The 21,457-nt window shown below is 52.2% G+C and overlaps 7 protein-coding genes across 7 annotated transcripts; 3 read left to right on the top strand and 4 right to left on the bottom strand.

The window, feature by feature from the left end:
* Positions 1–1,369: 1,369 nt before the first annotated feature.
* TRIREDRAFT_63568 (uncharacterized protein) lies at positions 1,370–4,254 on the bottom strand (the record flags this gene model as incomplete). Its single annotated transcript, XM_006966254.1, has 8 exons — positions 1,370–1,511; positions 1,576–1,623; positions 1,685–1,870; positions 1,933–2,827; positions 2,891–3,084; positions 3,146–3,176; positions 3,253–3,467; positions 3,701–4,254. Coding segments are annotated over 8 exons (2,265 nt in total), but the record flags the coding sequence as incomplete, so codon positions are not given.
* A 718-nt stretch (positions 4,255–4,972) lies between these two features.
* On the top strand, positions 4,973–8,003 carry TRIREDRAFT_35552 (uncharacterized protein; the record flags this gene model as incomplete). Its single annotated transcript, XM_006966166.1, has 7 exons — positions 4,973–5,275; positions 5,347–5,539; positions 5,606–6,252; positions 6,667–6,788; positions 6,858–7,098; positions 7,221–7,599; positions 7,780–8,003. Coding segments are annotated over 7 exons (2,109 nt in total), but the record flags the coding sequence as incomplete, so codon positions are not given.
* Positions 8,004–9,912: 1,909 nt separating this feature from the next.
* TRIREDRAFT_108543 (uncharacterized protein) lies at positions 9,913–10,637 on the bottom strand (the record flags this gene model as incomplete). Its single annotated transcript, XM_006966253.1, has 2 exons — positions 9,913–10,372; positions 10,447–10,637. The coding sequence occupies 2 exons, from the start codon at positions 10,635–10,637 to the stop codon at positions 9,913–9,915; spliced, it is 651 nt and encodes a 216-aa protein (XP_006966315.1).
* A 2,023-nt stretch (positions 10,638–12,660) lies between these two features.
* TRIREDRAFT_108542 (uncharacterized protein) lies at positions 12,661–13,573 on the bottom strand (the record flags this gene model as incomplete). The annotated part of the gene is made up of 3 exons (XM_006966252.1): positions 12,661–12,724; positions 12,770–13,308; positions 13,409–13,573. The coding sequence occupies 3 exons, from the start codon at positions 13,571–13,573 to the stop codon at positions 12,661–12,663; spliced, it is 768 nt and encodes a 255-aa protein (XP_006966314.1).
* Positions 13,574–14,066: 493 nt separating this feature from the next.
* Positions 14,067–16,295, top strand: TRIREDRAFT_4422 (uncharacterized protein; the record flags this gene model as incomplete). Its single annotated transcript, XM_006966135.1, has 3 exons — positions 14,067–14,459; positions 14,517–15,898; positions 16,007–16,295. The coding sequence occupies 3 exons, from the start codon at positions 14,067–14,069 to the stop codon at positions 16,293–16,295; spliced, it is 2,064 nt and encodes a 687-aa protein (XP_006966197.1).
* Positions 16,296–16,426: 131 nt separating this feature from the next.
* On the top strand, positions 16,427–17,242 carry TRIREDRAFT_108540 (uncharacterized protein; the record flags this gene model as incomplete). The annotated part of the gene is made up of 2 exons (XM_006966353.1): positions 16,427–16,471; positions 16,511–17,242. The coding sequence occupies 2 exons, from the start codon at positions 16,427–16,429 to the stop codon at positions 17,240–17,242; spliced, it is 777 nt and encodes a 258-aa protein (XP_006966415.1).
* Positions 17,243–18,757: 1,515 nt separating this feature from the next.
* On the bottom strand, positions 18,758–20,040 carry TRIREDRAFT_49274 (uncharacterized protein; the record flags this gene model as incomplete). The annotated part of the gene is made up of 3 exons (XM_006966251.1): positions 19,769–20,040; positions 19,181–19,694; positions 18,758–19,122 (listed from the first exon to the last, which is right to left on the bottom strand). Coding segments are annotated over exons 1-3 (1,005 nt in total), but the record flags the coding sequence as incomplete, so codon positions are not given.
* Between the last annotated feature and the right edge of the window lie 1,417 nt (positions 20,041–21,457).

Here is a 21,457-nt window from a genome sequence, read left to right as displayed (position 1 = left end):
GAGTGGGAGGTGGGAATAAAGGGGTTGAGATCTAGCGTTCTGGACTTTGGTCTTGTGGATTGGGAGTCTACAATGGGAATCAGGGGTCAGAGACTGGGAGTGGCATCCTGGAGCAAGGTATTGGGAGTTGGCATCCTGGAGCAAGGTATTAGGAGTTGGGGTTTTGGGTTTGGTTTATGGTTCTCTCGTCTTCCTGGTGATTTTGGCTTCTATTTCGCCCTTTTGGGTTGGGGTTACTTGGAAGGTTAATGGCAGATTGGAGTTGGATGGAGGTTTACTTTAGGATTTAGACTAAACCTGGCAAAGGGTTTGGTTTTGGGTGGAAATGACGGGACTATGTGTGCCGGATGGGCTTCACAGGGTTTTGCATTCAGCAGGAGTTTGGGTCCAGCAGGACTCTCGGTTTAATGGGAGGCTTGGGTCTTGATGAGGAGTTTGGGTGGTCTTAATGGGAGTCGGGGATTAGTTTTAATTTTTGCACTGGGTAATAATAGTTTTGTTTTCTAAACGGTTTCAGTGTTTTCCATGTGATATACATGAAATGCTTTTGGTGTGGTTGTCGACCTTATCATGTTGAGGTTCCTACATGTCTCCTCGACATGCGCAGGAACAAGAGCGTACGCGTGTATGCCAACGCTGCAGTCCCCAAGAGTCGGTAGCGTCTCTTCCTTAGACTCATCACCATATGCCCATGAAAGATAGATAAAGGAAGAACAGTAGTGATCATTAGAAGAAAGTCTTCCGCCGCTTTGTAATTCGTTCGTTTCGAGGTATCTGACACTGCAATACGGGGTTGCGGATATCATATGACGCTATGCCTCGAGACCTTCCCCTGGAATCATGCCGCGTATCCGAAGCGCATATTCCTGTCAAAGAAAATGATCAAAGCTCACTCAATGGGCATGAAAAGTTTAGAGAACTCATCACAGCGAAACCGTAGATATCGACAGTTTGTACGATATGTGAGCGATCAACATCACCCGTTCGGGCCTCAACCAGCTCATGGCCCATTCAATTGCCTCTATGGATTGAAGACACATTGTATTAAACGGGAAAGGACTTAACGCTATAAATTTGGATACAGGAGATATGTGGTAAACGGATCATGACTGCTTACTTGTACAGTAAGCTTCTTTATCCTCCTTTACGATTCTCCGTGCCATCCGTTTCGTGAAGAGCGCTTAGATGAGTGCTTTCAGCCACTGCGTAGGGTCAGCTGTGGCATTATCAGATCAAGATATGGATATACGCACCTCCAATGGCTGTCGAGGCTCAGCTGACTGGCTGCTTTCGTTCTGACGTTGTATAACCTCGGCCAGATCAGTCTTGGATTGCTGCAATTCCACAACTCTCTGTGTAAACACTGATGTTAGTCGGAAAGTCGGCTGTGGTTCATCGAAACACAAACCTCTTCAAATGAGTCCTTGACGATGAATCGAATCGTAGTGACTTCTTTCGTTTGTCCAATGCGATGAATTCGTGCTAGCGCCTGGTCTTCAAGGGTTGGGTTCCTATACCATCTTATCATCAACATCTATTCTTACTGATGGAAGCTCACAAAGGCGTGTAACTTACCAGTGAGGTTCCATGAGGTAGGCTCTCGAGGCCTCTGTCAGCGTGAGACTGCGATTTAAATGGTGAGCATAAACCGAATATCTCTGGTTTTGTAGTAGATCAGACTCACCCAACAGCGCCACATGAGATTGTCAGTAGCAGCACTCTAATTGTTGGATCCTTGCGAAACCGTTCGACAACCTCATGTCTGTCCTTTTGTGCCACCTTGCCGTCGTATCGTAGGCAAGGTATGCCTGCCTGTTTCAGGCCAAGCTCAATAATCTCCAAGGTAGTTCGCCATGAAGAGAAGACAACACTGTCCAGTCCATCTGTTAGCCAAATTATCAGCTTTGTATAAATTGATCAGATATACTGCACCATTTCACATCATGAGGTTGGCTTTGAAGGTCCCGAATCAGCATAGATACCTTCGTCGGTAATCCGGCACTCAGCTGGCCCATGCTTAACCACGGTGCATCATCGGTGTCGAACATATCGGTCGATATGGACGCGGTGGGACACAGTGTCGCATGGGAGCAAGATCTCAGCACCTGGGAGCCTGAATGTGTAGACAGACATGTTGAGCACACAAACTCCAAGCACTGTGAGAAAAGAGACATTGGAGGCGACCCTGCGTCGTATATGACGCTCTCTGTCGAATCAACCACGCAAAAGCATAGGCGACAATGAATGCTGTTGAGTCCGCGGCGTATGTTGAATGTTTGCTGTGCTGCCTCTCTCCAACTCTGAGGCGTCTGTTCGTTGTAAGCCGGTAGATCATATCGCCGCTTATAATGCACGCCGAGATTGCAGATCATGCGCATCGCCTCGATCCTCTGTAACATGTTCGCATACGAGTATGCTTTGGTAGATTTGTCGTTCATAGAGAGGGCTTGTTCAATGTGAAATTTGGTACCCATTCTGAAGTCCTGATACAACTCTCTTTCCGCCGGGGCCAAGTCTACAAATCGCTTGAAGTCATGCCTTGGGGGCAGTTGAATGACAGTCTTCGGACGACGTAAGAGGATACAGCCAGCGAGCCGTTTCAAGCGCTTCACAGCCTCCTCGACTCTTCCCACTTTCCATAGATGAGAAATGTCAGCATTGAAGATGTGTTCATCTGAATATGGATACACCTGAAGAAACTTGAGGAGGGCTGTGAGGTCGCCAAGTCGGTTCTGAATCGGGGTGCCAGTCACAGCCCATCGCGAGACTGACTCTAACGAGCAGATGGCACGAGCCATGCGGGAATTGCTGTTTCGGATGAAATGAGCTGGTCATTGTCAACATGCCTCTGTGGATCTTTTAGTTATATCTCTCGTTGTGGGTTACAAACCTTCGTCTAGGACGATACGTCGCCATCGTGTATTGAACAGAAAGGAGTGCTGTTGATCTGAGTTGCTTCTCCAATCTGAAGACACGGTATGGTAAGTTGTCAAAACAACCAAGCATGCTGCAAGATCTGTCTCGTCTGCTATACGAGATTTTCCATGGTGTCTGCGCCAGGGGATGCTGTTGGAGAAGACATGTCTGGAGTCACAGCGTCAGTCTCCGTTGCTCGGCTTCCTTGAAAGGATGACGAGATCCTCACTGTTTCAATTGTTCCTCCCAAGAGTCAAGTACTTGGTAGATGATGGGAATGGTCAGCTTTTCTAAGCAATCGATAGGGAATGTAACATTGCTGGCTGTCAGACTCACGAGGTGGCGGCACGACAATCAGCGTCCGGCCAGATGATGCTTCAGAGTTGGCCCCGATGATAGAATTTGGATCATTCTTGTTCACCAAGAGATCGGAGGCTATCAGAGAGATCATGGATAACGTTTTGCCCAAGCCCATGGAGTCTGCGATAATCCCACCATAAAATTGCTGCGGAGACTCTGCCTGAATTGCAGACGATACCCTGTTGACGAAACTACATGCAGTTTATGAACTTAGTACAGGATCGCCAAACAGCTTCATCCCGGGTTACTTACTAAGATCCAGTACTCTCGCAACAGAATTCCCATAAGTCGGGCCGTCTCCCATCCCAAGCCCAGCCCTGCTCTCGTTGAAGCATGAATGTCAAGGCTTGCAACTGGTGACTATCCATGGAGAGTTCATCAGATCAATGGTCAAGAAACACATGGATGACTAGGGCAATTCCACTACCTTTTCATTACCGACCGAATAGAGCCCGGCTGATTTGCTTCAACTAGATCCTCCTGAGTGTTTAGTACGTCAATTAACTCGGGTCGGGGCTGTGTGCTGTCGATGAAGGCAGCTTTCGCATGCTCCCTAGCTAAACCTGAGGTCCAAACAACAGAGCCAGACTCATCAGACAGCTTGTGCGGATTCCGATATAAAACGTTCCGTGAGCAGCTCGGCGGGTCTTGGAGATAGAGCTCATGTTCTTCAAAAAAGCTTCCTATCTCCTCTAAAATATTGAGAGGTCCAAAAATTGTCACGCTCAGACAGCATGACGCTGAACAGGCTAATGCAGATCTTGTTTTGGATGGTCTGCTTGCCTCTATGGAGCAAACAATTTCGAGCTCGAGATCTTGCTCATCGAGTAGGGCAGCTATAATGTACGTAAAGCCTGGGTCTATGAGACCTTTGATAGACGCATCATCTCTGGATATAAAGCTCTGAGAGTCTTTCAATGTGACTGGAAATACCTGGGGCGGCGCAGGTCGTGCAAGTTGACAAACGCCACATATACTGGCGATCTCGAATCTACTGTTAACTATGCTAGGTGATACTGAACAGAGAGCAATCACTCACCATGCCGAAACATACAACTTGCTCTCCCGTATCATTGGAGATGGCCAGGCCGGGTAGGGTGGAGGAAACTGATGTATCAGGGTTTGTTGGATCAGAGGTTCCCCGCGTCGTCTGGGTAGGATCCTCATCATCAATAGTGAGGTCTAAAATATCAGCAATCGCAAGTCTATTGCGCTTCGGTTCATTGCCATGGACATGATGTGAAGCGCTGGATCGCCGTCGCTTGGGCTGATGAAGACCCCTCGAGCCATACTCCATTTTGGTGATGCTGATGTGAGTGAAAGCATTCCCCAACATCCTGAGCCGCTGAAACGTTTATCGGTAAGGTACATACATGTATTGACTGTTAATGACAATGGCTAATACCAGAGATTTCTGGCTAATGCAGCTCTTGTTTTCTGCCCAACGAAAAGCCGACAGCTACGTGGATGGCTGCCAGCCAATGGAAACTTGCACAGCCTTCCCCTGACACCGAAATTTGAGGAGTCAATGGAGGCCTTAGGCTCAGATATTCATCATTCCGGGTGTCATTGACAGTTATCTATATCTGCTACAGCTTAGTCGATTCTTCGTAGCTTGGGAATATTTCTGATGGTCATTTGTGTCTGGCCAAAGACCTTCTGCAGCTCCGTATACCTATGCAAGCAGAAGAAAAGGATGCCTTTGAGTCGGAGGGCGTCTCGCGAAGCCCATATCACGATGCGCGAAGCATTCATGGGCCTTGAAAGGATCATGATTGTCACCGATCGAGCGCAGCTGAAGGACGTGACGCTTGACGACGTCCGACAAGCCGCTCTCCAGATCGAAACACGGTTGGCGGCAAGCGGATCGCTCCGCAACATGCGACGACTGGCACCATTGTTCTCTGGCTTGAGTCACTACTCCCAGGCCATCGAGGTCCTGTGTAATGGAACGCCTTATCTACCCTGGATATGGGCTCCGATCAAACTTGTGTTGAAGGTATGCCTCCAACCCGATGCGGTCTCTTGAAGCAATATACTCATTACTACTGTGGCACATGCCGTCTTCAGATATCTGCCGACTACATCGAAGCATTTGAACAAATCATCAAAGTCTACAGCAAGCTGGCCGAACCGTTGGTCCGATTCAAACTGTTCCAACTGTCCTTCTCGACCAATCCAGAAATTCAGAGAACTTTGGCTGTTTATTACTCTGATATTCTCAAGTTTCACGGGGAGGCTTACAAGTTCGTCCGACGAAATGGTAAGATATCTCCAGGTGACCTCTACGTTCAACTTCATTCTAACACTTGCGCTCTCCTCACAATAGCTTGGCAGCGACTCTTTGCTACTTCGTGGGGCCGCTTCCAGCGGCGCTTCCATAATATCTTTGCTGATCTCAAAGCACATGAAGAGTTGGTTGACAAGACCGTCAGTGCCGTCGATATATTCGAGGCGAAGGAGATGAGAGAGAAGTTGGATGATTGGAGACAACAAGAGATGATGAAACTGACGAAAGAGGAGGAGGAACGAACGAGTACAGAGTTTCATGCCGTACTGAGCGTCTTGCGAGTTGATGAGACACGTCAGATAAACATATTTGACAATCTTGTTGCTGAAGCCAATCAACACCCCGGATCCTGCGGCTGGATACTCCAACAACCGAAGATAAAAGCATGGGCAAAGTCTGGCCGCGATACGCAGTCTGCTGTACTTCATGGTTGTGTCGGTAGCGGCAAAAGTGTCTTGGCTGCTCAGATCGCGTCATTTCTCCGGTCTTCAGAGCATTCTTGGGTAGCGGCGCACTTTTGCACATACCTCTATCCCGAGTCAACGGACTACAACAGCATATTGCGATCCCTGATGGTGCAGATGATTCGTCAAGATCCGGAGCTTATAGCCTTAGCCTACGACTGGCTTGTATTAAAGAAGAAACCCCCAAACTGTGCGGTTATCGAACAACTTCTACGCCTTTTGGTTGAAGCGTTGGGAACTACGCCATCTCAGCAGAGGACATTTCATATTGTTTTTGATGGCTTGAACGAATGCAATGACAGCACGGTGAGTAGCGTCGTGAAGACCCTTGATAAGCTGGTTGCCACCTCTTCGGATTCCGGAGCGACTATACTCAAGGTGCTCTTATGCGCTCAAATGACGCCTGCTGTGGCCAAAGTCGTCAAGAGGAAGCGCCAGATCTCATTAACAGATGAAAGAGTCCATCTGAACAAGGCCATCCAGGATTACACCCTGCAGAGGATCAACGCCATCCGTCCAACTCTATCTCAGCTACGCATAACGGAGGAAGATATCACAAGTTTGGCATCACAAATTACCGAAAAAGCAGACGGTAGGTACTTGATTAGCAGCTCGTTCATTCCGCTATCTAATCAGATGCTACCAGGCATGTTTCTCTGGGCCAAACTCGTCATGGAGTTTATAAGCAAGAACTTCTTCTACGGCCGTGATGAGATATTGGAAGCTGCCAGTAAGCTTCCTCGAGAACTGGGAAAGTTGTGAGTGAGCATCTGAACCTTTCTTCACCTTTTTTTATGTACCTATTGCCTAACCCTAGCGTCATTCAGCTATGGGCGGACATTGTCGCAGATTATGGCAAATTTTGACGAACGATCCGTTCAAAGGATCAGTTCTGTCCTGAGCTGGATATCATTTGCTAAACGGCCACTTCGCTCTCCAGAGCTTTTGTCTGCTTTGACATTTGACACCGGACACGAAGAAGTGAGTGAGCCAGTTCCGGCCTATATCCTCGATCGGTGTGAGCCTCTCATTCAGAAACAAGCCGACTCTACTTATGCATTTCTCCACGTGTCCGTTCGAGAGTAAGTTTATCCTTGGCTCGCTTGTTCTTCATCAAACTAACGGGCGGAAGCTTTCTCCAGAGCTCTGATAGTTCACTGTCAATCACGGCTGAAAACTCTAAGAGGCAGCATGGTTTAGCTACTGTTCATTGTCTCCTGTCTTGTCAGCAGATCTTTGCGCCCCCATACCCTGAAACCCAAAGGGTTGGGAGAATACTTCGTGGAACTCATGGATTCCACATGTATGCCACTCATTTCTGGGTTGAGTACCTCTTGGGATATCCTGAACTTGAAGAAACTCGCTTTCTTGAGTCGGAAATGTTTGTGTTGTCTTGTCGTTTGGCCAAAGGCTTTACCGGTGCGACACCAAGCCTGGAAGAGATTAGAGGTGAAGAACTCAATCCACGGCTTGCTCTGATACGGCAAAGGCATTATCCCCTATACAAGATGGCAAAAAGGGTAATCTTGGAGCAAAAGAAAGACACACTAGAACATGTGTTAATCAAGGGTACACTCCTTCCCTTCCTTTCCTCATGTGCTGTCAGGGTCCATGGCTAATGACATTGTGGGGAGGTAGAAGGCCAAGATCCCAATGGTAGTCCCCATGCAGTGGCATGCAACCTCATTGCCTTGAAGGAGAAACATCAAGCGATGATTCGAACACTATTGAACTATCCTACTTATCCAGGCATCAAATTTCAAGAACTCGAGCAATTCAAGCAGAACTTTCGAGCATCAGCGTTTACCTGTCGACTTTGGTCGTGTCCACATGCCGTCGTCGGCTTCAGCAACATGGACCGCCTCACTCAGCATGAGAAAGACCACATCAAGCACGTGTGTCGGGTTCCAGGCTGCCAATATCCGGCCTTCACCTCAGCAAGGATGCTTAAGGATCATATGGCCAAATGTCATGCCAATAGCGAACGAAGAGAGGTACGAGACACGATCAGGAGGCATTCTAAGAGAGCGATGTATTCTTTCCAGCGGGAGAGTCTCTCAGCAGAGGTAAAAGCAGATGACTCCCGGATATCCGCTCGTGACTACAACAACCTTGATTCACAAGCACCGGAGGTGCCGGCCGATACGAGTCTGGGTGTATCTAATCATCTTTCTTTTCCATACATGCGCGAAGCCTCGGAACCGGCATCAATATGGCCAACGCAAGGATTAACAGCCCCGAGGTCTTTACCACAGCCAACAGAACTACAGTCACTGAGTCACTCTGTAGACCCGGATGCAGATACTGTCAGACAACCCGACGGTGGCCTTGACTTTGATGCACCACCACCTAACAATCGACTTGAATTTTCGCTTGATTTGTCTCCTTTCGAGGAATCTGGTTTCCTACCATTCGACGAAAATGAAGCTTTCCTATTGCCGCCACCAGCACAAACGGAAGGAATGACACCGCTGCTGATAGCTTCACAACCACCAGAACTACAGTTACTGGCACCAATGTCACAGGGACCATCAATAGACCTTACAGCATCTACATCACCTGACCCATGGCGGTCATTGGGGGACTTTGGACTCGCAGAAGAATCGTTCCAGCCCAATATCGCGTCTGCGGCGCGAATGCAGGGCGAGGACGATGCCATTCCTTCGAATCAAGCGGCTACTCGAAATTCGAAGTGGGAGTTTGACTCTCAGCCAGGGGGGACTTGTGATGCAGACGTACCTGTAAGTTCTTCCTCAGTATATGCGGTCTCTGTACATATGCGTCCATCTTCGTTGCACGTCCATGACTTACGATTGAACTCCTTCGCTAGGCAACGTATCATCTTTCACTCTTTAGCTAAACCTTGTTTGACTATGTCACAAGAAGTGTACCCAAACGAGAAGATTGAGTTGGATTTCGTGTTAGAAAGAACAGACACCCATCCAAACAACGAGGAAGATTACCCCCGGGGAAGCAATATGCGCCCGCTCTTTAAGTGCCTAGCTTGCGACTTCATTGTGCAGATTTGGTCAGAAAGAGAGGTGAGGCAATTTCTGGACCACCTTGATTCCAGCAGCCACCGCAAAATGTTCAGTCACAAAAGAGTCGAGTTATTTAAAGGACTGGTTGACTTCCGATAGCCACCGCGAATATGTTGGGATGGGGCACTTGGGCTTTCTGGTTGGCGCCCAGGATGTTTTATTAGGGGATTAAATGAAAATGATATAGGAGGCGCAAGCTCGAGCGCAGCTACTGATTATGATGCGATGAATCACTTCCCGTTCCAGAGAGAAAAACAAGATGCTCGCATTGAGGAAACGTCGAATATGCACTTTCGCCAAGTCATGCGATATATAGAGCGCATTTGCTAGTCATTCGTGAATTATCTTGTGTGAATATTACGTCTCTCTCATACGCCTTCTCACAATGTCCCGCAATCTCTGGATTGATGCTGCCTTGAAACGCAAGACAACCATATTATCAGCCACGGTCCGCTAGTATGCAGATGGGATATATAAAAATTTGGTCGTTACAGTATTAAGCACTAGGTATATGTAATGTAAAGGGGGAAAAAAAGACAGTCGTTCAGGTCCCGGCACGAGCGACCTGTAGACTATCATGCCCCCCCTGGTGTGGTATCATGATCAATGGACTCTCCCCCATTCGCTCATAAGAACAAGCATCCATAAGACAAAAGTAAAACAAAGAGAATTCGCTGGTATCCATATGTCCTCGCCTTCTTCATATCTTCAGTCTTCTTTTTTAAAAGTCCTTTTTTTATGACGGGTGTCAGGGTGCTTTCATAACAATTGCCGGGTCGACACCGAGCAAGTGACTTCCGAGCCGGGTCGTCTAGACAGACGGAAGAATTCCAATCCATCTTTAGTACTCGGACTTGCTGCGACGAGTGCGGCGGTTCTTGACACGACCGGCACAGCAAGTGACAAACACCAAGATGGTCGCAATCAGCGTCAGCGCCGCAGCAGCCAGAATGCACCAGACGGCAGGTCCCCAGTGGGCCTCGACGTTGGCAGGGCCCCTGGTGTTGACGGCGTGCTTGATGATCTCGAAGCCGGCAAAGTCGCAGGCCATGGCGATGACGGTGGCGACAAAGGCCAGGAAGGAGAAGAAGGACGCGACAAAGGAGCCGAGGAAGCTGGTGCCCAGGCAGAGGAGGAAGGCCAAGAAGGTGAGGCCGGCGGCGATGGGGTGCAGGATCATGACCTTTGTGAGAATCCTGAAGCCATCGCGGTCGGACTTTGAGAAGTTGAGGGAGGTGACCTGGGTCAAGGCGTCGGTGCCCTCGTAGCCGATGTGAGAGTGGGTGCATGCATCGTGTCCGCTTTGTAGATGTTAGCTATTGTGTTTCTCATATGGTAGTGTTTGAGAGTAATGAGTAGATGAACCAAGACGTACTTTGCATTTTGGATGCAGTAACCAAAGGTACCAAATGTTATTCTGTCGACAGAGCTGCTGCCGCTGAAGTTGATCTTCAGGAGAGAGAGGTCGTTGACGACGGGCGCAGTCACGGACACGACGATGAGGAGCGCCGTGGCGGCAAGCAGCAGCACCGTGCCGAAGTAGTGAAAGAATGTTCCGACACCCATTGTGGTAAGAGATCGAGTCAAGCTACTATTACTTGCGTGTAGATGTCCTCGAGGATCAGTTGTGTAGTAGTAGTAGTAGTATCGTGGCTATATGACCGAGATGGTATAAGCTTGCAACTGATTGATGTCGTGTCTGGACAGAGACGGAAGATGAAAAAACGAGAGGTCTGGCTGGGAACAAATATGCAATCGCAAAAGAAGTGGTCAAAGCAAAGGGACAAGCACAATAGAGAAAAAGGGAGGGAAAGTGGTCAGCATATAAGCCAGCGCACGGCTTCGAGTTGTCTCACGAGGTGCCCAGCGGCCGCCGACGGCAGGTTGGGTGCCACAGGGCAGCGACGTCATGGAGACGAACGTGCCCAGAGCTGCCAAGCAGTGCCCTGTGCCGGCTTCTGGCCTCTGAGCCCGCGAGATGGGCAGGGCTGCGATGCGTGGATGCGTGGATGGCATCAGGATCCACCCCCGGCTGGCAAGATCGTTGGTCGATGGGGAGCAACGCGAAGCATCCCTGGTTTAGCGCGATGCCACGAGCGTACAGGTTCGTGTGAATGGGCAAGCAGAGACGAGGAGAAGCCTTTGGTGCTGGGGAGGTGATGCCCTCTGGTGTCCTGGTAAACATTGAACCAGGGCATATTACCATGTCTCGCATGTGCGGAGCTGGAATCCTCGACTCTCGACACTTCCCAGCTTCATATTACCTTCCCATCACTTGCACAACACCAACGATGCTTTGACCAGGTCCCATGAAAATCTCTTTTTTCGACGCGGCGCAGCTCCGCCCGTCAAATGTCTCGGGCCAACAATGGCACTGTGCTCGAGAGAAGCTTTGTTTCCCCTGTGCAACGGTGGAAAGATTCCAAGCAAGCACGGTCAAAGACACGGCCACGTACCGCTTCGCCCCCCCTGCGCACAAGTCCCGACAGTTCAGTACTGTAGGAAGGATGGTCTTTGGTGAGCACTTAGTAGTACTGTGCCGAATTGTATAGAGCAGCTCACTCGGATCACGGCTCCTGGACCCTCGGGAGTTCACGAGAGAGGCTGTGGGTGACGTAGAGCCCAGTGGCTTCGCTGCCCTGCTTTTGGAGCCACAACATGGGTCTGCTTTGTGCCAGGCCAAGCCCGATTCGACATGGAACAGGGGTCGTGGTGTGGCGGTCTGTCCAGGGTCAAAGACGGGCTGAGTGTCTCTGCTGTCAGAATCACATGGAACGCGTCGTGAAGCAGCTTGGACGCTCCTCTGCTTGCGTCTCCAGTTTCGGCCGCATCCAGACGTGAGGCCGATCTCGAAGCCGTCAACTCATCTTGATCGTGAGACAACGTGAGGTGAGGTCGAGGACACAGCAGCAGCGCAGCAGCCGGAATTTGGAGGGCGATGCGCCACTCCCCTGGGCCACAACCACCACGACCGTGTGATGGGCTGTGCTAGTCGTCGTAGCTCGCGTTGGATGGCTTGTTCCTCGTGACGTAAGTCGATGATTCTGGCGGTTCAAGCCTCGCTTGCTCTCCCATCCCCGTCGGCACAAGTACCCCCAAGTCCCCTTAGCCCCCCAAGCCCAATGCCTGGCCACATCATCGGCGATGGAGACGTCTCGTACGTTCCAGATTACAGCATGGTTACCTTATGCGCACATGATGGTGGTCCGACTTGGTACATTCTGTAGTCGCACTCTTGTGAACTGAAGCCGGGACGAGGAATCAAGTTGCAGAGCGAGCGCAGATCCATCATCATCGACTTCTTCATTTGGCAATTAGTCCATCCTTCATACACACTCTTGTTTTTGCGCGCTTTGTTCCATTTTCGCGAGGCCTTCAAATTTCTGTCTTTCAGCCGCTGCCCTGCCGTCGCTGGAGCGGCGTTTGTTTCCCTGCCTTGGTTTTTTCGCAAATGAATTGGCGTCACCTTCTGAGACATTGAGATTATGGAGTGGAGTGACATCGTGTGCGACAACCAGCCTCTTTGCAATCAATCCATGTGTCGCCATCTCCATTGTACTCCGTACTTTGTATGTACAGCACAAAGTGTTCAGCGTGGCCGGGCGGTGCGACGAGGGCCGGCGTAATGCTCCTCCTCCGCCGCCGCAGCAGCCCTGCGCGCATCTAGTAATATCGCGACGACGATCCCGCTGGCTTACTCAGTCGTGTCCTTCTTGATCTGGCTGGGCAGCCATTCCTTGATTTGCAGCCTCTTTTCCTTGCGAGGATTCTTTGGCCGGAGGTCAGCAGCCACCATCCGAGGGCTTGGCCGTACCATCCAGTGCACAAGCCCCTTGCTAGCGATGCTGTTGGGCAGCGATTGCTCTAGTGTCTTTGCAATGAAGGACTGATCTCGCTCGTAACCCTCAGGCCAGGAGCCGTGCAGCAGTGATCCGGCCATGGCAAATCTGTGGTTGTATTCGGGCAGAGGGAAGATTTCCAGCATAAACTCCCGCTGCCCTTGCTTCAAACCCTCTGCTGGTCCCTGGTTCGATCCGTTGGCACTGCGCTGCTGTTCCCCCGTGATCGTCGGCTGGGCCGTGTTGAAGCTCTCGGGCTCGTCCAGATCGGCGACGTAAATGTCTTCCACGGGGCTGCGAACGGGCTCCGTGATCTTGTATGTGAGAGGGCTGCTGGCAACCAATCGCTCGGCCGTCGTGGACTCTTTCGTGATCGATACGAAGTTGGAATGATAGCCCTGTAACATGATTCCACAAACTCCATGGTTAGGCACCTAGATCTTGCTTCACATATGTATCCCGGGTATGCGATCTCCCTCCCAATCGACGGGGCCTTACGGGAGTCATCCTGAAGAAGTCGACAGGGCCATACTGCTCCAGCACCTGCAGCACGGAGCGGCGCTCGGCAAAGGTGATTGGCGTTGGCGTCACGAGCACGCGTATCGATCGTTCGCTAAGGACCCGGTCCCGAACCTGCCGGGCCGCATTTCCAATCGCTGCCATCAAGATGCGATCTGGGATCTTTGCGGAAGAGAAGGAAGAATCAATTGAGATGCAGCCTCGCCATCAAATTGGAAAAGGCTAGCCCGGTACTCGCCTGCAGGCCACAGAATTGCGGGGGCCAAGGTACCCTCTTTCAGTGGGCTCTGCCGCTAAGCTGTCGGACCGGCACAAGGCTGTCAAATGCTCAAGCTCAACCTCTCCAACCTCCAGCAGTTGGATATCACAGCGTCAAGCATCACTACAGCAGCCATCAATCACTCAGTCTTGCTTGCTCTCCCGCTTTTCCATGTGCCCTTGCATGGGTTCGTAACTGATGGAATCGAAAGGCTGACCAACAGGCTAACGGCGCTCTCGCCTTTTCGTTCTCATCCCTCCAAACGATCGCCTCGACTCTCTCTCTCTCTCTCTCTCTCTCTCTCTCTCTTGTCCTGTTCGCCTCATCACGACTTCTACGATCTCGTCTCAGCTCTAGAGACAGGCACTCCGATTCACAATGGCAACTCCAACGCCCATGAGGCAGGCGCCCTCGCAGCAGGGCCGCACACCGTCGCATCAGGGCCCGACGCCATCGCAGATCGCCGGAGCGACGCCTCCCATCTCGACGCCCTTCTCGAATCCCGCCCAGGCCGCATTTTCTCCCCGCGGACAGCGCTCGTCGCCGCAGCAGGTTAAGAAATCGCCAGCCACGTCGACGCTGATGAGCCAGTCGGCCATCGGTGCTCTGAATTTCGATAGTCCCTCGACTGCTGCCGCCATGGGAGCACTGGGAATCGGCGGTAGCTTCGACATGGGCCTCGATCATGTCGGCGGGCTGGACACGCTGGGCGTATTCGCTACTGAGGATGACAAGCTTAAGAGGCTGGATAACATCCTCAAGCTTTTGAATGTTCGTGTGCTGTTTCTCTACGACGTGGAAATCTCCTAAGCTGACATGGCGCCGCAGCAGAAGAAGGGCTTCGTCAGCGAAGCTGGCCTGGAACGTCTTGCTCAGCGCCTCGGTCTCGAGTTACTCTCCGAAGAACACACCGCTGCGGACGGACGAAAGAAGAAGACACTGGCAATTGCAGGTTCTGCCATCGCCGTCGACATTGTGCTAGACAACAATATTGTTCAAAACGTATCACTAACCTACCACGGCTCGGCAACTTCAGTAGCCGCGCATATGGAGTCGGCTAGCCAGATCTTGCTGGCAGACCTAAAGCTCGGTCCCAACCAGAGCCCCTTGACAAAGACTCTGGACAAGTTTGCATCCAATTTTGGCTACATAGCCAACCTGGACAAGCTCAGCGTCATCCCTGGCCTCGACTGCTATGAAGCTTTGGCTGGCATCTTTACAAGCTTGGAGAGGCTGCATCAATGGGACCTCGCGAGCCTGCGCAAGGAGCCTGAGCTGGCTGGCAAGTCGGATCAGTACCTGTTCCTGACGGCGTTGTGTACGAGACACGGTTATCCTGTCATGCATGCACGAAACAAGGTCGGCCTCGCCTTGCAGTACTGGAAGGAGCTGAGATTCGTGCCCCCTTCAGACGACAGACTGGCATCATTCTCGGAGAAAGAAGAGAAGGTCTGGTCGCTTCTGATCGGTTGCGCGCCCATTGAATCACTAGGCATGTCACCCGTGAGGGTATCTGAAGACTGGATCTCCAAGGAAGTGGTCAAGCAGGATCTCCACCAGCAGGACCAAGCACTGAACCCGACCAACATTCCCATTCTCGATTGGCAGGAGCCAGAGAACATTTCGCTTCCATCGTCGGACGAGAATAAGAACAACGGCATGGAAGTGCTCCAGCTGCATCTCTCGACGCTGCCTCAAGTTGCGTTTACGGTCACGTTCGACCCGCCCGTCATCCTTCCGCAGAACGACTGCATGAGGCTCTACTCCTATGTCAACTCCACGCCTCCTAATCCGAATCCTTCAAACGACTTTAGCCAGCGCCCTCTCCCCCCGCCAACATTCGATGACTTGTTCTTCCCCGTAGCGGCGGGTAACAGGCAAGATCCCAGTGAACCGCGGACGGTTACACGCCTGCGTGACGTTCTTGTATTCGATCAGCAGGGACAGTCATTCACCAGGAGTCATCACAACACTCTTTTTGTCTATAAGCCTATCTATTCTCAAGAGGTCACTGAGATGTCCTTCTCGCATCCTCGCCAGCTCATTGACATGCTTCCTCTGCTGAGGCAGTATGCTTTCCTATCCACATTGCTCAACAATAGCTTTGGGCCAGGAACCAAGGAGGCCGTGCCAAAGTCGACCAAGGAGACGACGAATCCCTCTCCCGCTACTACCCAGACGGTTAAGGACGAACTAGCAGCGTTCATGGAGTCCAGCGATGACGAGGAGCCAAACAATGAGGCCACAACAGAAGCAGAGCCAAAGGTCAAGGAGGAAGCAGACCAAGGATCGAGCGGCCACCAAGGTACGAACGGCAGTATCAAGCGCGGAAAGAAGACGGGCAAAGACATGGACATTGATGTCATAATATGGGTTCATCCGTTGCCATACCTTCAAGTCGTCTTCCCCGTCAAAAACTCTACTATTGACATTACCCTTCGCATCCTCGAAGGCGGCGTGGTAGAAATCGTCAACGAGAATGTCGTTGAACACCAGGTTGCTCATGGAAAGAGCAAGGTGCTGAACAGACAGGACCTCGGCAGGGTGCTTGAACGGCTGGAGGATCTGTGCAAGTGGGCTGAATGGATACGCACGCGTTTGTGTTGAGTCGAGATTCCTGCATTGAATAAACACACTTGATACCCAACTGAACTGTCATCATCGTTTCCTATTTGTATTGTGTTTGTGCCTGTTCCATGTTTGAATTCAAGAGTGATCAAGTTTAGCCCCTATCAATGATGTTCAAAGCAACGTTTCGCCTGTGGACTTGTCGGGTTCCCCAGGTACGAACATTGAACACTTGCTGTACAATTCCAACGCAGCAAATGTCCGTCTGGCATGAACTCTTCCACCTCGTCTATATCATCATCATGATCCTCCCAGTCATCGTCTTCATTTCCATTTCCCTTCCATCCCCAAAACCAACCACATTCTCTCACATCACAACAAGCCACACCCACCATCCTACAGTCTTTACCACAACCACACAACACACACACAGCACACACACACCAACTCCAGCTCCCCCCCTCCCAAACACAGATCCCACTTCCTCCTCCCTCAACCCCTCCCCCCTCTCAAAGATGCCATCCTCCCCACCAACCCGTCCCACAAACCCAACCCCCTACTCCATCCGCAACCTCGTTCCCGCACCACTCTTCTCAACCCAACCCTCATCATCAACCGCCTCCGTCGCGCCCCTCCGCCTCACCACAAAACCAGACTCCTCCCTTCCGTCCTCCTCAAACAACCGATCCCTTCCCAACATCAACCACTACCACCGCATCTCCATCCACCCCGCCCACGGCTCGACCCCCGCAAAAGTCCAGTACTGGATCGCGGCCGACCATGTTCTCGGCGATCGCCTCAAGGAAACAAATGTCCCGAGGGGCCATTGGGCGCAGCTGGTGCAGCTTGCCAAGACGGCGTGTGACGAGTGGCAGCAGGGTCTGAGGGATGAAAAGGTGAGGGTTATTATTACGGCGTTGTATTGTCCTGATGGCGATGGCGAGGTGGAGATGGCTGTTGAGACGCATCTTTTGAATGAAGAGTAAAGGGGCTAAGAGGCGGTAACAAACTTATCGTTTTACTTGGGGTGCACCTGGGTAGTTGCTCAGGGAGTTGGGTTTTCTATAGCATCATTCGTTGACAGTAATATGAATCAAACACATTTATTACACATTCTGTGCAATGCTTACAAGGTCGAAGGAGTAAAAAGTAGAAAGTAAAAATTGTAACTGCCTATCAGAAGGTATGACAGATCCTCGGATCCATCTCTATAAAAATATATATATACGTCCACCCATAGTCAACAAAGGGGGCACAGACTAGTATCCGACACTAAACGCCTTGATTAGTTTGTAGCTACTTGACCAGAGCTTTGATTGCAATCCTCCATTTCCTCGCCTTCTTGTCTCATCCATGTCCTCTCGTCAGTATCATACCACCTACAACAGCATGACCGCCACGGCACCAACGAGAGCAAGAGTGCTCATGCCGGTGCGGGCGGCGCCGCTCAAGGGCAGACAGTCAAGACCAGTGCAGCCCGCGCCGTTGGAGGGAGTCGGAGCCTGGCCGGTAGGGACAGAGATCAGGGTAGAAGCAGTGCTGTTGCCGGGCGTGATAGGGGCCGGGGCAGGGGCAACAGGTGAAGCCGGAGCCGAAGCCGCAGGCGGAACAGGCACATAGCTAGGAACCGGGACAGGGGAAGCGGGAGGAGCAGGCTCGCCACTGGGTGCCGGAGCCGGAGCAGCGGGAGAACCAGGCTCAGAGCTGGGAGCAGGAGCAGGGGCAACAGGTGAAGCCGGAGCCGACGCCGCAGGGGGGAGGGGCAAATAGCTAGGAACCGGAACCGGGGCAACGGAGGGGGCAGGCTCAACGCTAGGAGCAGGAGCGGGAGCGACAGGAGGAGCAGGCGGCGACGCAACACCGGTGGGCTGAGGCGCAGGGTACGTAGTGTGAATGATCTCAGTAGAGTGACGAGCCGGGCAGTTGGTCACCTCGGGAGCGCAGCTGGTGATGGTGTGAACAATGGTAATGGCAGTGGTGATGGTCTCAGGGCCGCTGGGGCCGTTTGAAGGAGCCGGGCCCTCGGGGACGCTGTACGAGGGGCCAGGAGCACCAGGAACACCGCTGGAAGGAGCAGGGGCGCCGGCCGTAACGACAAGCGACGCAGAACCAGTTGGCTGAGGAGCAGGGAGGGTAGTGTGGATGACCTGGGTAGAGTGGCGGGCCGGGCAGTTGGTCACCTCAGGAGCACAGCTCGTGATGGTGTGGACAATGGTAATGTCAGTGGTGATGGTCTCAGGGCCGCTAGATCCGCCGCTCGAGGGGACGGGGTAGCCAGCGCCGCCGGTGGGGAGAACGGAGTATGCAGAGGTGCTGTTCTCGGGAACAGGGTAGAGAGGGCTACCGGGCTGGCTGGCAATCACGGAGGTCGGGACGGCGACTGCGGAGGAGGCAGCGGAAGTGGCAGCCACAGATGATGAAGCTTCAACGGAGGACGGAGCAGCAGCGGAGGATGAAGCGGCAACCGAAGACGAGGTAGCCGCAGAGGACGAAGCAGGCTTGCTGGAAGTGGCTGGCTGGCTGGCACCCTCCGTGAAGTAGCGGATATCCTGGATCTGGAAGAAGGACTCGGCAAAGTCGCCAGGGAACTTGGCGACGTAGTCGGCGCAGGTGGCCTGGCTGGTGGCGGCGGAGCAGCCCTGCTCCCAGAAGGCGGGAGTGCCCACGGGGTTGCCGCAGAAGTCGATGTCGAGGATCAGGCGCTGGCTGCTGAAGTGGCTGTCGATGTTGCAGTTGGAGTTCTGCAGGTTGACCGCGGGAGTGCCCCAGGTAGAGGTGTCGGGCGAGGACGAGGCCAGGTTGGCAGGCTCGGAGCCGCGAGCCCAGTTGTACAGCTTAATGTAGTCGCTGGTCCACTCGATGGCGTCTAGGTTGATGGTTAGATATATGATTGCCAGTGAATTATTGAAAAGCGTTATACTTACAGGTACCGCCGTTGCTGGAAGCCCAAGGGCCGTTGCCATCGCTGGCCGTGCACCCCTGGTTGAGGAACTGGGTAGGGGGGCTCTGGAAGGTGTTGTCACAGTTGCTCGTGGCCACAGGAGCCGTCTGGCCGGCGCTCTCAAGAATGCACTGGCCAAAGGTCTTGGTATCGCCGACGTGGAAGGCAGGCTGGTTGTTGACAATGTTGTTCCAGCCCTCGTACACGTCAATCTCTCCATCGTTGGGCCAGCTGTCACCCAGGGTCCAGAAGGAGGGCCAGCTTCCGCAGCGGTTGGCAGGAAGGTGGGTGAACCGGGCGACGATCAGGCCGTGCTTGTAGGAGGCCTTGGACTCGAGTCTCAGGGAGTTACGGCCGGGAAAGCCAGCGCCCTTGAGGACAGTGCTGTGATCAACACCGAGGTAGACCTCGTTGTTGCTGGTGATCTTTGCCAGGCCCTGGGATACAGCATTGGCTTGGTTCTGATAGACGACGAATCCCGAGTTGGTGTCAGGTTGCTGTATACAGACAATTGTTAGCAAGATGCATTGAACAACCAGCCAGAAGCCGTGGAACGGGAGGAGGGCCGTACGTCGTTGAAAGTGAACTTGTCAAAGAAGTTGGTATGGTCGTAGGTATCAGTCAATGTAAACTGAGTAGCAACAGCACTACCTGCGCAGGCCAGGAAGGCCGCGCTCAGGGCGTTGATAGAAGGCATTTCAAAAAGTTGTCTCGATAGTTTATGATGGTTTGAATCCCGAATTGGTTTGAATGAACGGCTGGGTCTCTCTTGGTGTTCGGTTGGAATGAGTGTGATTTGGACGTACGATACGTCAGAGGACGAGCATCAAGCTCAAAGTGGTCGTTGACGAAAGAACCAAAGAGAGCAAAAGAGCAAAACTGACGAAGGAACATGAATGAGACACTCGATGTGGGCAGTCGTCCTTCTTTTAGATAGAACATCGCCCACCCCTGGGTCCATTACGAGAAGCTTGCCCATGGGCGGCAATGCTTCATGCAACCAAGGCCAACAATGTTGCGGCATGTAAGTGAGTCCTCAACGGCCTCCTCGACTTGGTGGAGCCTTTGTTGTCCACTGTGAATTGCTATAGAGCCAGGGGTGTATCCGTAACGCGCACATGCGGGCAATACCCAGGAAGGTCAGGGGATGTTGCTGGCAGGGCCCCATCTTGGGCGTGTGGAAAACAGCAAGGCCTTGTCCAATCGCTCACTTGCAAAGAACATGGGGGGAGCGAATCAGGCAGCTGATCCGGCAGGAGAGCCGAGCCAGAGTGGCAACGAACACGAGCCCTATGCCTTGGATCGCAGACAAAACCGGACAGAAATAGCATGCCGAGATTGCAGTTCGACAGCGTGATGCTGAGCATTGGGACTAGGTGGGAGTATCCAGCGGGAATCAACTCTGATGCAAAAGCCAACCGTAGAATCTCAAGATCATGGCGACAAAGTTCGCATCCAGAAGATCAGTTACGAGAGACTGGGTACTGTGCCCATCCCAGCGTAGCAGCCGTGTTATCATTTTCAGGCATGGATCGTTGTCCAGCTTCGTACCGAAACCCATTTGCAAGTGCAGTCTGCAAAAGAATCAACCATCCCACCCCCCCTTCAGACGACGGAGCCGCTAATGCAGGAACTGCAGTGGTGCCAGGGGTCAAACTTTGACTCTGGACCTCTCGACTTCCCTGAAGATTTCTTCAGCACCCTTGCTCGGCCAAGCAAAGTCCGAGCCTGCACTCGTATGGGTGCGGCGTGCGAGGTTGGGTGGTATTGACAGTTGTTTGGTTGCCACCTTGCGCCCATACAGTACGGGGTGATATAGCGAGTGGTGCCCATGCTTTGTATTATACCAAGGTAGTCGACAGAGATATCGAAAGAAAGAGCCATCTCGTCAGCTTTCCAGGCAGCAAGTTGGTTCCGGCCATGCGCCGAGCCTCTCTTCCAGGGCGTCAGCATGGCGACAAGTAATAGTAGATGGGCTCTGGTACTCCATAATCACCCTCAATTTCAACGGAGTATCCCCGGCATAAGGATGCAAGGCCAATGCCTGCTTGATCCGGGAGAACAGGGCTTCGTATCCCCTTTAGGTTGCCGCCCTTTTGCCAGTGCGCAGAGGTGATGCTGCTGTAACAAGTCGTAGGCAGATGTACTTGTACGCATACGAGTACACACAGCTCTCTGCCTCGATACTCCGGCCTATCCGACCTTGGACGTCCGGTCCGCAGCAGAATGGATCAGAGCTGCCGTTGGTTCCAGCGGGCTC

Source organism: Trichoderma reesei (assembly GCF_000167675.1).
Source record: "Trichoderma reesei QM6a unplaced genomic scaffold TRIREscaffold_12, whole genome shotgun sequence".
NCBI classification, from domain to species: domain Eukaryota; kingdom Fungi; phylum Ascomycota; class Sordariomycetes; order Hypocreales; family Hypocreaceae; genus Trichoderma; species Trichoderma reesei.
Note: the sequence above shows the minus strand (reverse complement) of the source record. Positions and strands in the feature narration are given on the sequence as shown.